General features: G+C 37.9%; 1 protein-coding gene across 4 annotated transcripts in view; it reads right to left on the bottom strand.

Moving 5' to 3' along the window:
- Window positions 1-19,935, bottom strand: part of JPH1 (junctophilin 1) — an 83,902-nt gene that overhangs the window by 25,079 nt on the left and 38,888 nt on the right. For all 4 annotated transcript variants that reach the window (XM_082283466.1, XM_082283467.1, XM_082283465.1 and 1 more), the window contains exon 3: window positions 3,289-3,407. In XM_082283466.1, coding sequence (XP_082139592.1) covers window positions 3,289-3,407 — 119 coding nt within the window. The remainder of the gene's footprint in view (window positions 1-3,288; window positions 3,408-19,935) is intronic.

The following is a 19,935-nucleotide window of genomic DNA, read 5'->3' on the forward strand; positions in this document are numbered from 1 at the left end:
AATCACTAGCCAAGTATCTGCTACAGCAAAAATAGAGGCAGAGTCTTGCCTGCAAATAGCATGAACAAACTCAGGGAAAACAGCTCCCTGCAACCTTTCAGGTCCTTATACCATGGCTCTGGCCTGTTCAGTCATACTTGGCTTTCCTTATATGCAAATACTAAGGCAATCAATCAATGGGAGACCTCAATCTTAAGACTTCTACAGTACCTCATTATTATTCTTACCTGCTGGATGCTACTTTGCTTCCTAATGTTTTGTTCTCCTTTTAGCCTCCTTTTAAACTACATTACAAAGGAAGAACCTCTTGGCAGCTTCTGATGATTGCCTTAATGAACATAAATGTGAAACATAAGAGAAAGTATTTGGGAAGTATGAACTGCCACGGTACAATGAACGACGAATATTCACTGCAATTATAATTTGTGTGTAATACTAGGCTACATGGCCCAGAAATCTGATTTTTAAGAATCTGAAATTTAAGAGCTTTATCCAGAGGTTTTCAAATATTGAAATGGTTTTAGGCTACAGGTAATTCAGAGATCACTCCTTAAGACAGAAAAGAATGCTTCTCTTATTTACAGAGAGGTATTTGTATTTCACTTCTTTTTGTCTCTGTTGTTGATATGCTACATACATTTACTGCTGACAGCATGCTTGTCTACCATACTAAGCAGTTAAAGAAACAAGAGAAAAATTACACTTTCTCATCATAACCTATTTTCAAGACAATTTAGTACAATGGAAAGCTTTCACCTAACTATAGTTTCAGAGAATGAGACAACACTTATCGATACCTTTTAGCAGTACTTACAGATACTGTAAAAATAAAAAGCTCAAGCAACAGAAGAAAACCAAGAAGTTGCTATTAGCAAAGAATAAGTTACCTTGTTTTCATTCTAATACATGAAAAATGTTATTTGAAAAGAAGATGTTTACTGCTGTTTGTGTGAGTGAATGTAAATACTCAGAAATATTTATCTATTTCACTACCATAAATGACAAAAGCTAACAGTAATACTGTCCAGTTACTCTTGGCATCACTCTTGGGAAATGCTTAAACAAACAAGTATGTGTACAAGTGAGTGGGTTAACTGGTACCACACAGAAAAATTGTATCTGAAAAAGGCATCACGTACACTGAGCCTGGAAAACACCTCAGACATGATAGCACTTGAAATCATCACAATGATGTGTGAACCTGGTGGTTTGCAGGAGTTTATTTGGGATAACTGAAATTTAGTTAACATCTTGGGATTTAAAAGTTGTTTACTCAATGGGAATAGATTTTTTTTTCCAAATGTGTACAAATATGGTGTATTTGGCTATCTTGAGAACAATTAGAGAATTCAAAATTTAGACTCCAGAAAAGGTACTTATTTTTGCTAAGAGCTAGCTAACTGAGAGACGTTTCTACACAGAGAACAGAGTAAGTAAACTTGAGAAATGCTTTGCTATGTCATTCCACATGTATCCAGCTACACCTGGGGAAGGGATACAAAATCTCATCTTCTGTAAATGGAATAAAAGTTTCAAACGGGAGGAAAATAAGTTCCCACACTTTGTCTCCCATATCTCAGCTGATTTGTCAGCAATGCTACTTCAATTCCTGTGGCAGGGAGTAAAAAGACATCTGAGAAATTATTGATCTGGGTGATATCTTGGTGTCAAATTTCACAGTCAGATGTTGGCATTTTCACTTGAGTACTCAAGTAATTTCTTTATTTGAAGGGTTTGGCAGCTTTAAAATATTTTCTTTCCAAATGCTTCAATTCTTTGCATGGCTAAGGTTATGACTTCTTAACTTATGAATGGCAAGATAACCTGCTGCTGTAAATTGGGATTTGTTCAGCTGGTGGAGGATGAAATAATGAAAGAAGAAAAAGACTTGAGTACGACAGCAGTAAGTATGGGCCAAATATATAAATCCACAGGAGAGGTAGTAGTGAGGTAATTCTCAACAGTGAAAAGTACATATTTATCCTGTTTTAAAGCTAGTAAAGTCTTACTACCAGAAATAGTTGAGTTTTGCCTACAGTTCTGGACTGCCATGTTCAAGAAAGCTGAATTTACATCAGGACGTGTACAAAGAAAGTCTGCAAGACTGATGAAGGGAATGAAAATTCCAATCAGGTCAACAACCCTTGACTTAGGCACTAAATGAATACAAAAAGAGCTCCCCAATCCCCACAATCCCAAAACACATTCTCTACAACCAAACACTTAAGAATAAAGAAAAAAACAAGTATTCTATGAGATAAGTGACAGTAAAGATTTAGTAAAAAGTTACACATAGTGGCCACTTGAACTAAAAAATGAAGTAAATAGGTGCAATTTTAGAAAATATTGCAGAATGTTGTTCTTTGCTTTTGTAGGTCATCATAGCCTGCATTCACTATATGGGTACATTTAAGAATAAATAAGTTTGTGTCTGAAACAAGGATAAGCAGAAAACAACTGTAAGTGAAAATGAATCTCAGAGCTATAATCTGTATTAGCATACAAGTACAGGCAAATCCTTGAAAAGTAGTAACAAGATATGACTCAACTCAATTTGACAGGTGAAAGAAAGGGCAGACACGAAAAGACATTAAATTGGCAAATGGAGTTCCATTTTATCTATCCAATTTTAAGCTAAAGAGCAGTACACAGAAATATTAGCCTCATGGAAAGACAGAAGAAAAACAAAGTAAAACCAACTTTGCTTCTTCCTACAGCAATTTTCTAAACCCTGTGACAGATGAAAATGGGCTGCAATGCTGACATAAGTGAGACAGACTTAATTCTATGCTATCATGAATATGGAACTAATGTTCTACAGAGCACCCCAACCATAACAGAGATGATTCCTTTATAGGTTATGTATGCTTAATGGCAAAGCATTCTGCAAAATCCAGACCTTAGCTAACCAAGACTGTCAGGAATTTTACTGGACAGTGAAAAAGCTATAGATCTTCCCACTAATAAACACATTACAGAATTCATCCAAATTTCTGTTGATTTATGACGGCTGAAGTCTGTCTCTGACACTGTCCTGAATAAACTATTAATCTGAGGCAAAGTTATATGCTTTTCATCACTCAGCTGTTTTCATACAAAGAAACAGTCACCGAATTATTAAAAATTGAAAATAAAATCTTGAGCAATGTACACTCTTCATGACATACACGTGACTTATTTCTGTATAAATGATAACACTCAAGATGGAATCAACACTTAATAACTTAACACAGAATCTTTTCACTGCAATAAAACAAATAGTCACACAAAACCCCAATCTACAATTACCTGGTTGGTAGAAATTTGGTGAAAGTTCTCTGGCAACTGCTCTTGCAATATCACATTCCTGGCGAGCAGCCTGAGCAGCCTGATCCGCAGCATCAGCTTTAGCTCTTGCATGTGCGGTTCTGTACAAAGTAGAAAACAGTTTATATGCAGAGGAGTCTTTTATCAGTTGCACCAAGCATCTGAGAACACAGGACCTCAGCTACCATACACTATCCTGTACAGTGCACTCTTAGGACAACCTGTTGTGAGCAACTGCAAATCAGCAAAGTATTTCAGGATCAAATCACTATTCCTCTCAGCTCTTCAGTCCTGTTCATCCTTGGATCACAATTACTTGCAGGAACGCAATACACAGCCTCAGCTTATCATTAAAATTTCTAAATAGAAGGAAAGAATAGTATCTTGGGAATGGGATTTAGGATTTATTTACATGTTACCAGAATGTGAACAGAAGTGTACAGAAGGTCAGACTGGGCCACCACACTGATTCCTAAACAGGGTTCTGGGATTCCAGGACACATGGTATTCAAAGGGACTGAGGAATGCTACTACCTTTACCACATTTCAAAGTTAATGCTGGGTCAATGCTGAGTGCCATGTAAAAATTTTTGAAGGTCAAAATTCAAGTATATTGGCCCAAAAAATAGGAAATGTCTTCCACAATCAGATCACGTTGGTAAGGAATAGCCTGGAAAACGTGTTTAACACTTCAATAGGCATTTGTAGAAACAGGGACTTAACTGTACTAAATTCTTGTAACTCACTGAATTTCAAATCCAAAAACAATCTGAAAAGGCAACTTTTCTGAAGTCAAGACAACAGTATGGAATACTTTGGTAAAGTAATGTGCACTCTGCTTCCACTTTTTTCCTCTTGCTATTTCTCAAAAAGCCTCAAGAACAGCTTGTGCAAAGGCCTCTGCTTCCAGACTGCAAACTGATAGCTGTGTTGCTGCAGGTTTGCATCACTGTTTGTCCCATCTTCCCTCACCACTTCATTTTCCAAACAGTTATCTGTTTAAAAATTCCTGATGGCCATGATCTCTCTGTGCCTCTACAGCATTAGCACATAGCCTAGAGCTATGAAATGGCTTGTTAGAAAGGAGGGGAAGCTAAACATGGCAAACCAGCAGAATATTTTGAGACTCTAAAGAGATTAATAACATTTCTAAACCAAATAAATTAAATTTCATGATCTCATCACTTTTCTTGTAACATTCTAGTAGAAAACTGACACAGAAGTAAGAAAAGAATTAGTTAACAGGACAACAATAACACCAAACTTTATCCCATGTGCCTGGTAATAGTAATGAATAGCAATTAAATAAATGAAAACTTCTAACAACTTCACTGTAAAAATTCCGTTTTGTTTTCAAGAAATAAAGAAGGGTTCTATGTGTTTTAGACAAAGGAAGAATTAAATGTTAGCATTAACCAGAATGAGCATCAGGAGATTAACAGTATGGCAGACTTTGCATTTCTGTAAGGATGTTTAATCCCGTAGGGTACTAGTATAAACACAGACATAAAAAAACCACATAGACAGTTTCATCGGTGGTGCCTGGAGAAGATATATTTAAGTTACATCCTCCCTAAAATGTGTGTGGGGATAAATGTTGAATGTTCTTTCAAAGCTTAGCTTGTCATAATTTACTGGATAAATATTAGCTTCTGCTGCCTTCTTGCAGGTGTCCCTAGGTCTGTGAGAAAAAAGACAATGAGGAAATGAATTGTAACACCTTTGATTTGTACTCAGGATGGGGGAAAGAAACTGTTAATAAAAACAAATACACCGTATAATCCCATATGTGTTCTGTGCAGTTCATGAATGGGTGTATGGTACGTGCTTGCTTAGAAACAGTAATCAAACCCGTTCTTTCTCTATAATCATTATTTTCAATTAGATGAGCTATTCTTAGCTCCTGCATAATTATGTCTATGCAGCATAAACTTAATGAAGCAATCCCAGCACTGGGACATTGTTTTGCGAGACAATAATGTAGTCTGCTCATAGATAAACTAGACACTGGTCATCTTTTTGTGGTGAAAGAACAACCAGACTACTCTCATATAAAAATAGTCTAACACTATCGCTACTGCTACAACAGACATTTTAAAAGGTAATATACTAAATGACCAGCACCAGGAAAACATACTGCCAGGATAATGCATTTATTTATTGATGCCTATGAATTTTCTATATTATTATATCCAAGAAGCAAAACAGACATTCTGTAGAAACGTACAGTATCAATTAGTTAAGGAATTAAATGGTGACATGAGTAAGAAGCTGGTGTAACTCTGTCACATGAAGCGGGGCAGAGCAGGTCGCAACAGGAAGAAACCAAAGGAACAGAAGGTAAATGAGCACAGCTTTCCTTGGCTGCCTTATCTCACACCTCTTTTTTTCAACTCACACTTCCTGCTATTCTGCCCCTTTTGTACTCTCAGTGAGGAGTTCCAGCAGACCAGAACAGGAGGGAGCACTGCCAAGGCATGTCCTAGCAGTGACACACAGGAGCAGAGCCTCAGTGCTGAGAGACGATGCAGCAAGAGGAACTCACCAGCACAGGAGGGCAAGGCACAGGGACATGTTTATGCTCCTCTGCAGGCCTTCGACAGCCAGACAGAAGTGTGAGCACATGCCTCACTTTCTTGATACTTTCTTGACAGCCTCTTCAGCATTGATTAGCAGTGACAAAAGTGACAAGAATGGGATAAAGTGGCAGAGCTGATCCTTCTGCACAGAGGAGCAGCTCTGTGCCCTGCCTGGGAACGCAGGCTCTTCTCTATGTGCAATTACTTGCTATTTATCACCTTGGCATTTGGATGCTTTACTGGCTAACTTCAGCAACATGTACTTTATCACCTCCATTTGCAACTGTGTACTTTGATAATTTTTTAACTTCTTGCACACTTTTAAGCATCAGACTCAAATAATTTTTCTGTTGCTATTTATTTTCCTGTTTGGTTTTTTATTCTGATTTCCACATTTGATCTGCCTGTATGTTTTCCAAATGACTTGCTTCCAATTACTGCCAGTTTTATTTTGCCTTGAACTGACCCCCCACACTATCAGACTATTAGTATCAGAAACTATGAAGAAATACGTTAGTTTTGAATGATAATGTTTGTAAAGGAGAAGTATCAAAGCAGAAATAGAATCCATTTGCTCCATTTATGCTTCTTCACACAGTTTTGGAAAGCTTTCTTTACCTTTCATTTCTGGGGTACTACTTGGAGACCACTGTATGGTCTCCAAGTTTTGTTTGCTATCAGCAGTTATTCACAGAAATTGAAGTCTATGATATATCACATCAAAATGACCCACATCTGAATGACCACCATCTACTTGAGAGCTGTTTTGTTTCTCCAGGGAACTCTATGTCCTTTGCTATGACAAGAGATCTTTACGAGAACTCTTGAAAGAAAAACTTAGAAAAAAAAAGCCTCCTTTCCTCTTCCCAGCCAAGAAAAAGACTGCGGTAGGTTTTTTCCAGGAAGGATTGATCTCAAGTTTCAGCAGCAAAATAGAAATTATGCAGGAGAGAAGGCAGCAATCCACAGACTGCAAAACAGTACAATAAGATAAGTAACCTGCTTTGCAATGCTGCATTCAGGTTCTAATCCATAGCAAAGGACCTTTAATGATTTTTTCATTTTAGGTGAATAGGAGTTTCTTTGTAGAAATTAATTCTCAGCAACTAATACCTAATACACACTAGTAACTTTTGAATTGCTGTGTGGTTTTATGTGTATTTCTCCTGGAAAGTATCAACACTACCATTAATATTCCACATGATGTCTCAAACACATGCTTGAAAGGTTTCAAATGAATATAAAAATTGAAGTAATTACCAAAATCAATTCATATTTAGAGGGACAATCTACTCCTCCACTAATGAATGCACAGAGGTGGTAAATTCAATGAAGACAGGGGCTTCAGATTAAGTTGTATCTGTGGCAGGAATCAAACTGTACTTACATTAAAAAGGAATCTGTAGCTATAGCTCATGGAGAGTCTTGGTACCACATAGCAGCATGTGGAATCCCTATAGATACTGTGCAGATACCAGTCTCTGTTGTCAGTGAGTGAGGGCTGAGGGACCAGTGCCTGACTGAAAGCCTGGTACTGTGAGAAACTGCATATCAGGGTCTGATTTTTAAAGCAGCCTAAGCTTTCTAGACTGTGGGACAGCTGGTATCACTACTGATAGCTTTCTTTTCTGTGTTTTACTGGGTAGGTAAACAGGAACACATCATATTAACTACACTCAAAAATTATAAGCACAGAGCCAGAGGTTTCTTACAAGCAGCTCCCCTTTTGGCAATACTATGGTCAGGTTTCTATCTATTTATGTATGAAAAATAACTTGAAGGAGGAGTGCTTAGCCTTGAAGAGCTTAAAACAATATTATCTCCCTTTCTGCAGCAACAATGCTTATATATAATGCCATGTGCCTGGAATGCATTATGTAATGTTTATCTAAATTTAAAACCCATTTAGAACTGTCCATTACCCTCCAGATTATTTTGTATTTCCATGGTATCCTTCAATGCACTTGTAATGCTGCCTCATTCAGAGTCAACTAAAAATGTTAGCAGCATATGTTTACTTTGTTTCATTTTTCAAACTTTATTAAACACAGTGAATCCAGCATAAAGCTTTCTAGGAGCTTGCTTTCTATTTCCTAAAATTATAGACATAATTTTGCTTTCCATTTGCCAAATATATGACACAGAATTATGCTCCTATCCCATTATCCTAAACTATTAATATTTACAATGTTAAATTAACAGATTTCTATATTGTAAGAACAAAAATACTGGTAGTGGCCAAACCTACATGAAGTTCTCAGGAGATATTTTTTATTAATGACAGCTATCAGGTTTATCGTGTAACATTACATATTGTGGGTTACTACCCACTACCATTCTTCTTGAAACTGAAATTCTCTATAAACAATCCTACCTTCCTAAACTTTAAAATGCAGTGATTGTTCTAGAAAACAGAGAATGCTATGTTTTTTTCCAGGTATAAAAATTTCCAACATTTTCACATTTGTTTCTATCTGTCAGAAAAAAGCTTTGCAATCTGCAAAACCAAGTTCTGGTAAAATGAGCTGAAGAGAAAGAGAAAAACTTTAATCAAAGTTCTTTGGTAGACAAATATTTTCCTTGCTCCCATTTTATTTCCATATTCTTATGATAATTATATATCAGTAATGAATGCTCAATATATATAGAACATCTATGCATTTTTTAACACTGCAAGTGAGAGACTGGTATTTATCAAGTGTGCTACCCATCCTTCTCAGCTTCTCTCAGTGATAATACTGAGTGAAAAACAATATTCTGCTATGGTAGAATCAAAAATACATACATGCATGACTGTGTAGAGTACCTAAGAACTCTAGGCTTCATAACTCCTAGCAACTCATTGCTGTAACAGCTTAGAAGTGAGGGTAGGTCACTGAATACCAGCAAGAAATGGGAGTCTCTAAGAGAAACAGAAAGAGGAAAAAGACTGACTTATAGGTAATGCAATCCAAGAGCTTCATGTCAGTAAGAAACTTAAAGTGATCCTAAACTACAGACTGAATTAACAAAATGAGACATATGCCTTCAACTAAACTTTACTTTATCAATCTCCTTTGTGCTTTACTAAATTTTAATCTCAACCAGCCACTCCTTCTTTATGAACTGACTTCACTCAGTAATTGGGACTAGCTTGGTACTACCAGTGAAGGCTGAAGCAGTAAAGCATGAGCACATCTATCATGCAAACACTGCTGGCACATCAATCTGTATCATTTTGCCTAATGGATTTTGCTTCTGAAAACTCCTTCCCAGCCTAAATTAATTTCTCATGTTTTTCAGTCCTTACTCATATTAGAAGAACTTGAAAAATACTAACTTTTAGTTAATGACTCCTGAAAAACTGAGGAAATTCCTTACACTTGGTAAACAGCCAACTTGATTTCAGTACTTGAAAAAATAACCTGGAGCTAATGACTGGTAAGCCCGATGTCAGTTGTAGGCATAAATAATACTATAAATAAATTTGGTCTACTTCCACAGAGATTTGCAGGCTAACAGTGTATTGTGCCAGACATCATACTTTAACAAAGTATTTTGCCAAACACTTCATACACAAGTGAATATTATGGGTCCTGTACCTTATCTTGTTTGCCTTGATTTAACATACTTAGACTATTTTTTTAAGGCTTCTGATTTTGTACCCTATGGAAATATATTTAAACAACAGCATAAATTACATGGAATTAATAAAGTACATCAAAATGGACTGAAAGTAAACTCTGACACATTTCAAAGCTTAATGCAGAAGACACCAAAGAAAACAGCTGACAGGAGCGTTTTACCTTAAGAGTTAGTTTTTTGTTCCAGAGTTGTTTAATATTTCACTTTTAGAATGTCTCAATGCAAACTAAAACATACTGTGGTAGAGCTGGCAAGTCACACAACTTCTGAATTCTGAAAAACCCCAAGGACAATTTCCTGTAACCTAAAGTTACTGTCATCTACAGTTTACTGCAACATGAAGTTCAATCATAGCAACTCCAAATCCCACTGTGTTTAAGTGTACCAGAACAGAACACTGGGAAACAAAAATCCAGCCAGTATTGGAGATGGTCATGGAAAGTAGCACAAAGGCAGATGACATCCTGCTGGCTAGTCCCACACACTGCTGCAAAAGGAAGGGTTAACGTGCAATTAATACATGTAGAGACAGAAATCAAGTATGAACTAAGGAATCTGTTTTTGCTCTACTACATAATCCAGCATCCATAAAAACACTAAGGGAACAATATCCAGCACATCCATGTCCCAAGAACGAAAAAGAAATGTCAGGACCACAGAATAACTGAAGATCTAAAGACAAGCTTTTTGATTTACACTTCTTAAACCGTCTGTCTACTCATTTTTGAAAAAAAACACTGAGAAGCCACTTATCGAGGTGTATGCACAGGTATCTGACAGAGGAATATGGGGAAGACATAATGGGAAAGAGAAGTGTTTCAGATAAAGATGTAACTGGTTCAACGACTAGAAGATGAACTTGGGCATAGTCAACCTTGAAATGTTATGGGTGTATTTTACAGCAAAAAAGATGGACATTTCTAAGCCTTTGCAATGATATTAGGCACTGTAATAAAAGTGCTCTTTAATCCATTTTCTGAGTAAAGAACTACATAGTCTTTTGTTTACAGGAAGTGAGATTAGTTGATTTTGGGACTGTTTACATTTAGACAGCTGACATTAAGGGCTCTCATCATCTCACTGAAGACACCCATCTTACTCCATTAAAACGAGTTTTCAGTTTGGAACTCTGAAGTGTACAAATGTCAGACTCCTGATGAACATGCCCTGCTGTGCTCACAAATACGGCAAACACCAATCTCTGTGCTTGTTGGGGAATCAGCTGCCTTCTTATGCCAAGATTTAGAACCTGGTTGCATTCTCCTTTAGGATCCATGTCAATAAACCCAAGAACAGCTCAGCAACTCAGGAGTGCCAAGGTACTAATTTCTGTAACACCAGTCCCATACACACAGCAGTTCAGAAAGATTTTAGGTGAATGAAGGACATCATCCTCAACAGAGTATATTTCTGAAAATCCACTTTCAGCAATTGACATAAATTATTTCAATCTCCCTAGTCTGTCTTTCAGGCCCTCACTCTTGCTTACTTATTTGAAAAAAGACTCACATTCAGAGGTCTGAATTTACAAAGTTGTTTTGAATTGCTGTTAGCATCACTAGAGAGGCTGCTTTACGTGGTACTCTGCTTAACTTTAGGTGTCCCACTAGCCTAGCATTATTTATATGCACATCAGATACTCTGCCTCTGTATAAAGGAGCTGGCTTATCATGTGATGGTACTCAGTTTTAACTACCACTCTGTCAGTAGTTTGAATGAATTTTGCTTTCATATTGATTTACTTGACTACAGCACTGGCACAGAAATCATTGAAGCATTTAGGCTAGAAAAGACATTTAAGATCATCAACTCCAACCATTGACCAGGTACCTACTTCCACATCTGCCACTAAACCACATCCCTGAGTGCCACATCTACAAGGCTTTTAAATACCACCAGGGATGGTGACCCAACCACATCCCTGAGCAGCCTCTTCCAAAGGTTGGTAGCCTTTAGGTGAAGGAATTTTTCCTGATATCCAGTCTAAGTGCCCCCTGTCACAGTCTGAGGTTGTTTCCTCTTGTCCTACTGCTTGTTACCTTGTGAGAAAAGATCAACACCCACCTCGCTATCTGTTAAAGATGGCACAGTCTTCAATTTCTGCAAGATCATCACCATCACTTCAAGCAGAATGCAAGCTTTCCTGTGGGAAGATTTACACTGCACAAAATACACTTTTGTATACTACACTCATAGGTGGTTTTGCCCCATTTTTGTCAATGGTGATTCACTGACAGTTTTTCTGTCACATAAATCTTGATGTGTATTTATCTCTCCTACTTTATAGGACAAATCGTACTCTATTCTATTTTATTACCAACTCTCCTTGGTGAGCAGTATTTTCTTCCAGTTCCCTGACCCCACAGTATTAATTCCTGCAGACAGGAAGGGGCTTTTTTTTTGAAAGGGATAAGGGAATAGCTGCAAACAATTTGTTGTTTCCAATCACTAAAGCCAATTATACTGTTTGGCTGAAAAGAGCTTCTGAATCTAGCTGGAAGCATGAAAAAAGATACACACTTGAGCTTCAGCTGCTCCTGATGACATAGTTAAGTGAAGAAAAACAAAAAGGAGATAAATATGTTTCTCCTCCCTTCATTATAACGTACAAGCTTCATAAAAAGAAGAACTTCATCTAGTAATGATTCTGCACAGCGAAGGCATTCCTGCTCAAGGAAATGGGAATACATGGACCACTGTGATCATTTGCTTAGATAATTTGTAAGGTATGTTTAGTGCATTGCACTTCCCCCCACCACATATTTTTTTTAAAAAACTGCTCTCCATCTGGGACAAATAAAATAAAATGGTGGGTATGATGACTGTTATCATCAATGCCAATATTTGGAAGCTATTCTACACTCTCAAGTATAAGAAAGCAGCAACATTTCATCCCAGGGATACAGCTAGATGAAAAATAAGAAAACCTTACAAGAAGAGATTAGGAATTTTTTTTGGTATTTGAATGAACTGTCTTTTCCATTCAAAACATTACCTTTTTCAGTGTTCTACTGATTTTTACCACTTTAAATTACTTTAAAAAATAAAATAAATCAGAAAATATGATCTCAAATATAATTATTTAAATTTTTTTTTTTGTTAGAATAGTTCTAGTTAGAAAACTTTTGGAAGCTCTATTAATCAGTAAACTTATTCAGAAAAACTATGTCAAATGTCATCCAAGATAATGTCTGTATTTCTTAATCTCTCCTTTATACGGTTGGTGTGCTTTTTTAACATTTTTTAAAATTTCAAGGAAAAAGAAGTCCACAGTGTTAAAAGATATTTTAGCAAAGAATACCAGAGCTTTTGGAGAGTAGTATGTGTAATATAAGACCAGCATCTGATCTCTCTTAACATCAAAATACATGTAACTCACAACATATTTGTTGCATGAAAATTACATTCCTGGAAACCAGAGGGAAAATGTGAAAAATTAGTTAAAATTCTGTGGGTTTTACTGGCTTCAAAAAATGCAAGATAAACTCCCCAATCATAAGTACTTCTAGGAGCATACTTCATGCTTTTTCTAAGTGACTTTGGCAGTCTGTAACTTAGTATATTGCAGTTTTAGTACCTGAATCCAAAGCCTTCATTACTGTGCTTGATGGAGGAAAACATGCTAAGAAAGAAGTCCCTACTACACACTTAGTGTCTTGGTGCTTATTTGGCTTTCTCTATTATAAAAGCTGTAGCACACACATTTATTGCTTGTATTTTCTCAAAATAAAATAATATTATGAAATTAAAATCTTCATAATAAATGAGAACAGAAAGGATACACTGACCATAGAATAAAGCTTAATCATAGTAGAGCTTTGTGCATTGCAGAAAATTGTCTAGAAAATAATACAAAATGAAAATACTGGCTAGAACTTAGTGCCAACAAAATAAATTTTTTGTGAGATATAATAGTGGCATTTATGCACTTATTACTAAAAAAAAAAAAAAAGTGGTGTAATTAAACTATTTAAATGACAAACATATTGCCATGAATTCAAACACTCTGTGGCAATATTACGGTGTTTTTTAACAGTCCTTTTAAAACCTTTGGGCATTAAAATCTAGTTCAATACTTTCAGCATTTTAAAGGCATTAACTATGTGTGTTTAAATTTACTTTTTGTGTCTTTAGCAATCTTAGAGCCAAAACTAAACTGGGCTTATCTTTCTTTGCATGGTTCATTTCTGTTCCCTGATTAGGTGTCAGGTGTCTACAAAAAAAGTATTGATAGAAAAATGTCAAGCAAACCACACTGGAGTAAGTTCTTCCTCTTTTGGTTGTTTAAAGATAACTGTTACAAAATTCACAGAAATACCTGAATAACAGAAAACACTGACATATTACAATTGAGCAGCTTAATTAAAAAGGGCCTAAGCTCTCCACGAAAGACAAGTACTCAAGTGTAGGGATGGTTTAAGTAATTTACCTTTTCTCCACGCTGACTGATATGAATCAGGCTGTTCATATTATATATTAAACATCAAGAAACCAAACAGGTTAAACAAGCAGAGGAAAGACTTTGATGATCCTTCCATCTGTAAACATGTAATTGCTCTTAACTAAAGAGCACTGCAGATTGAAAATAACACCAGATCATTTCAGACATAGGGCAGCTGACAGCTATTTTACAGGTTTTGCTATCTCCAGCACGAAGGAAAGGCAAAACCTGAGTTTATGACAAATGCAGTTAACAGCTTTAAAATAATCTTCTCTCATATACATACTCCCCTCCAATGAACATCTATGCATATGTTTACCCTCTATAGCTATCTATAATGCTGCCAATAACACACACTTGGAATAAACAACCACCATGTCCTATCAGCTACCAGAAAAACTGAAAACCCAGGAATGTTGCTCTGTTCTGGTTTACACAGGGCTGATGACCTTGCCTAGATGCCCAGAAAGGCTTTTGTGGCATCCAGAGACTGCTGAGAGTTTACAGCAGCTTATTTGTTCCTGCTTAGAGCAGTCCTTGACTGCTTTGTTCAGCTGAAGTCATGCAGATCTGCACAGTAAAGTTGAGGATTGTTGTATTACATATTTAGCAGTAACCATTCATGAGAGCAACAACTTACTGCAGACTCATGAAAGTCTACTGTTTTAGACCCTCTGAACAGAGCTGGTCATGGTCTATTTGCTCCTTTTTTTTTCTTCTTACCACAGGCCTTGTCTGGAAGCCCTAATATTCTCTTCCAGTCTCCTCTAAAAAGCAAGCACTTTCTTTTCTGAGTCACTAATAGCAGAATTTTAGTGTAAACACTATGGCATGCCATTAAAAAGAAAGCAAATCCCAAAATAATCAGTCCTATATCTCCTTGCCCTCTCTTCACACAAACACAGATTTATCAGACTTTCCAAGAATCTAAAGGTTGATGGCTTTTAGTGACACTCATGACTGGAACAGCTGGTTAGACAAGAATCTTCTATTAGGCAATACCATGTGCTCCCTCTCCCACCAAAAAGCTATTCCTACTGAGGCCCAATCTTGAGATCTGGTGCTTGACATCAGGATGGGCAAGCAATTCCTGAGCCTCAAAAATGAGTCCCCTAGTAAAGTTACCTTTCTGAACTGCAGGTATTTGAGCTTTTAAGTGTACCAGAGAAGGGCCACATGTTGTTCCCTCTTGCACAGCAGCACTACCACAGCTTGCCAAAAGCACTGGATCTGCTCTACCTGCACTGAATAATGGTGCTGCATGCACACGGCAGTGTTTTCCAGAAGTGCTGGGTATGACTAAATACACACCCATCTAAGTCCTGCACTCATCATGTCTTCAATGAATAACACTACAAGTGTAAGTGCTGCTACCACAGCAATTCATGTTGCTGACAGCCAGTGGTAACTGCAAGGGTCTGAACACCAGGGAATGACAGGAAAATATTTGCACCTGCTATTTTTCTTGAGGACATTAAAGGAGCCTTACCATGTCAAGGGCATGCATCTTGGCAGGGAAAGCGCTGATAAATCCTGGGAAACCAGTGTCCTGGAATAACCCCGTGGGCTGGATGAATTATCCTAGGACCACAGAATCATAGAGTGGTTTGTGTTGGAAGGGACCTTAAAAATCATCCACCTTCAACCCCCCTGCCATGGCCAGGGGCACCTTCCACCAGACCAGGTTGCTGAAAGCCCCATCCAGCCTGGCCTTGGACACTTCCAGGGATGGGGCCTCCATAACTTCTCTGTACTACCTGTTCCATCATCTGACCACCCTCACAGTAAAGAATTTCTTTCTAATACCTAATCTATATCTACCCTAAAAATACCCTACATAAATCTCTTGAAACCCTCTGTCTTATCACTATACTCACTGACATAAGAGTTCCTCCCCACCTTTCCTGTATGCCCCTTTTGGGTACTGGAAAGCCCCTCCAAGATTTTCCTGGGGCCTTTTTTTTCCCTGGGCTAAATCACCCAAACAGCAACTTATTTTGTCAGGTTGTATAACAAGATGGTCCTTCCTACAATCTGTAATGATTCGCCTTCACCTGAATATGTGTCTTATTTTATGAATCCCATGGGGAAATAGGAAGGTCATCAACTGGGAAGGCTTCAGTCATGCCTCAGTTCTTCTGCTGAAGTCTGCATTGCTGGGGGCTTAAGGGAGGAATGGAGGACATACTTGAAGAGCCACTGGAAGGGAAGGGAAAATGAACACATGCTTTCTTGGAGAAGTTGGTAATTCAAGATCATCAGTGCAAGGTAATTCAAAGAGTAACCAGTTTTATGTATTAGCAAAATAATAACAATAATAAAAATCTCCCCCTCAACAAAGGACAGAATTCCAGCTAGATATATGGATGCAGTGCACGTCTACTGAACATGGATATGACCTCATATTATGCTTACCTGACACTATGTAACAAAATGCTAGGGTCTGTTCCATACAGCAGTCTTGCTGCTCTGGCATGAGCATGCTCCAGCAGCAAGTGGATGAACATGGAATATGATTTCTCATTGGAAAGGCAAAGTCATTTGGTAACAAGTAAAGACTTACTCCGCAATCCTATTAAATAAATAAAATTTTCACTCTCCGTGAGACAAATGAGCAGTTAAAGTCCTGCTGAAATTAACCAAACTTTTGTTACAAACTCCAGTGCTTAGAAGACTTGCTGAAATACTGCAATGCGTTAGTTTGCAAGAAATTATGTGAGAATCCTTCAGCAGAGGTTGAAATTTGCTTTTGGCAGTTTCTTCTTCTACCTCTTGTGCAAGTGAGTCTAGCTACAAAATCTTGCAAACTACTTCTGCTTGAATGGTTGACCTGTCTAGTAGCAAAGCCCTGTTTTGAGTATTCAAATACTGAGAAAATAAGATACAAAATGACCTCTTTTTGGTCAGTATGGGAGATAGATTTCTACCTGACAATCAAGCTTGGCATTCCACAGAATGGGCAGACATAGAAAGAAAGCTTTTAGGAATTCTCAGGTCTAGAATCTTCATGTACTTTGATCAGAGTTTATATGTGCAGAAACTCAGCCTCTCTAAGTTTGTTAGAAAAGCCCTCACTGCAGAGAGAAACTATATCCTTTACTCATGTTTAATAGGTTTGAATAACAATTCAAATGGCAGTGCTGTTCAATTCCATAATATCTGGACAGAAACATACAGGTCACACCATATATCACTGCACTGTATTTCTCTCTTATCACCTAGCTGACTGGGCAAAACCAGAAGTGAGTTCCTTATTTTAAACACATCATATGTTTTATAGAGAGTGAGAGCATCATGGAAAAATTCCGGATGCAGCATCCTTGATTGACATTTTCAGGTATATCATGCACTATATCTCTGTAAAAATGCAAAAAACAATGCATTAGTCTTACACGTTTAACGTGCTATGATAAAATCATTACCAGCCTACAAGTGAGATAGCATAGGGAGAACTTTAGATTTTTCTGGGAGAAGAAAGAAATTGCCTTTCTTATCTACCTTGAGAAAACACATAGTTTCCAGTGCCAAGAAAGCAGGACCCTCATCTATAGCTCTTACATGAAACAAGGTCAATTTTGTTTGAAAAAGACTTCACAGAGAAAAAAAAGTCTTTGGAGAAGGAAAAGAAATAAAACTGTCTCTGGCATGGCAAATTGAGACTGAACGGATTAGTCAAAGAAAAACAGCATTTTAAGACCCAGCCATCAGAGATCCTAACAATTAGTCTTGAGCGAACAGGGCAAGATAGAGTCTGAGAGATTGTATTTTCTAGTGTTGGTTAAAAAGAGTTACCTGCTTTCTTGTCAAATCTATCAAACAAGAAGTAGTGCCAAAGAAAAGGGAGGCTGACTCCCACAGCAGCAACCCAGAAACATTTGTCATAGGATTCTGTTTGCAATGCTGGGACAATTGTTTTGGCAATTACAGAGTCTATGTTAGGGAGCGTGTGTGTGGGTCCCCCACTGCCCAGGGTAAGAGATCCCAGTCCTTTTACTGAGTCTACACTACCAAACCTCCACGCTGAAGAATTCTGACCTCTAAAAAGGTTCCACTTCCTCCAGAGCACCTGAAGCTACAGTTATATGATAAATGGTCAGGATATCCAATGTGTCCATTTCATCCAGCAAAGCTACTTGGCTAATGCTCGACCCTTTTGTTTCACCAAAATTGAGCTCTTTGCTGTCACGTGAACAACGTGTTATCCCACTCTACATGAAATGATGATTTCTTGCCTCCAAGACTTAGTCAGCCAAAGAGCTGTAGCAAAGCTGAAGTCCAGTTTTCATACAGAAAACTGTATAATTTAGGGTCCTTGTCCTTAGATGGGCTTCTGCTTGTCAGAATGCCTCTAACGCCGCTTAGGAGGCTCAACTGAAGTCACTATAAAAATATTCAAGCTCTTTCTTATTGCCTCGCTCTACAAATCTCATCTCTTTGGCTGGTGCCTATTACACTGTTTTCACTGAATCTAGCAGTCACCCATTAATGTGGAAGATGACCCTGCATGAGTAAGACTTCCCTGATGTCAAACATCCATGTATGCCTCAGTCTTCTGAATCTCTGCACTCATTAATGATGCGCCATGAGACCCAATTCTTCCATACACACATTCCTCAATGGTAAAGCCTCAGGGGATGACAGGGTAAGACTATTGTCTCTCATTGGTGCAGACCAATTCTCAAAAGACAGTGCCTGAAAAAAGTGACACAGCAGTTGACACCTGAATTGCTCACTTTCAGTCAATCCTAAGAAATACTCACAAGACACTCTCATAAGATGCCAAATAAGCTGGGGCTGGGTAGAAAACTTAGCACAGGGGAACAGCTCCCTGTTGAGGGGGGAGGGCAGAGACCAGAGAACCAAACCTCCTCCAGGAACATCGTACAGATATAAAGTGCGCTTGGTACTACAATTTTTATTTGGGCTAGCTGCTACCTCAGATTCAGTGATGGACCAGATTAAGTGGACCTATCTCCCTGTAACTGGGATCAGTGAGACCCATGCTGCAGTAACTACGGCTACTGATGTCCATGTTGGGAGTACCAGTGGTGCTGTCACTCTGAAATTTTTATACCTCAGCAGGGTGTAAGAGCATCAGTACACTGTTAACTGTTTATTATTCTGTGACATTTTGCTCTGGCAGTCGGGTATTAGTCCTCTCAGTGGTGTACTTAATGGACAGTAATTGCTTCCAATAGAAATGCTGGAGCTTGCTTAAGGCTTGATGAGGCCATGAGCTGCTGCAGAAGACAGTTTGTCATCAACCTCACATACTGTGAATTAAAGCAGATAAGGGCAGACATATGAAACATCTGAATATGCAGTCTCCCTAGCAAAAGAATTGACAATTTTTTATTTTGTGGAGGAAATATATTCGTTGAAAGGTGGATTAAATTTAAAGTTTAGGATTATCTAGCTGGGGGCATCTGAATCAGGCAATAACAGATCAGGGCAGTCAGAACTCTGTATATTCTGGAAGGTTTTGGGAATGTTTGAGTTAGTAACAAGTATTTTCAATAGTCACCACATTCTCTCACAGCGAGAGGGAAATAAGGCCCCTTCTATGCTATCCTTCCACTTGGAAGCTTTATACATCTTGTACTTTGCTATCCTGCGTGGAAGTGTAAAAGGGCTAAGCTGGGTGTAAGTCCAGAAAATATGCTGCTATTAAAAACAAACTAAACAGCTCCCACTGTCTAACCTGACTGAGGTGTACATGTGCCTACAATGACATACACCTGAAGAAGAAATGCCATCTGGTGAGACTGGAGCATGATGTACTGCAGTGCTGCTGCTGTGTGAATGAGATTTTTGCCAGAGCATGTCAGAGCTGAATTTAGCTCTGTTGGAGATGGGATAATTAAGCAAAGAAGAGTCCACCTCCAGCTAATTACTTTTCCTCCTACAATATTACTGAATTAAAGAGTATGAATTACATCTAACACAAGCTTTAAAAGCTTTGACAAAGTGAACTTTGGAATTCAG

The sequence above is a fragment of the Coloeus monedula genome (assembly GCF_965178545.1).
Source record: "Coloeus monedula genome assembly, chromosome: 1".
Classification (NCBI taxonomy): domain Eukaryota; kingdom Metazoa; phylum Chordata; class Aves; order Passeriformes; family Corvidae; genus Coloeus; species Coloeus monedula.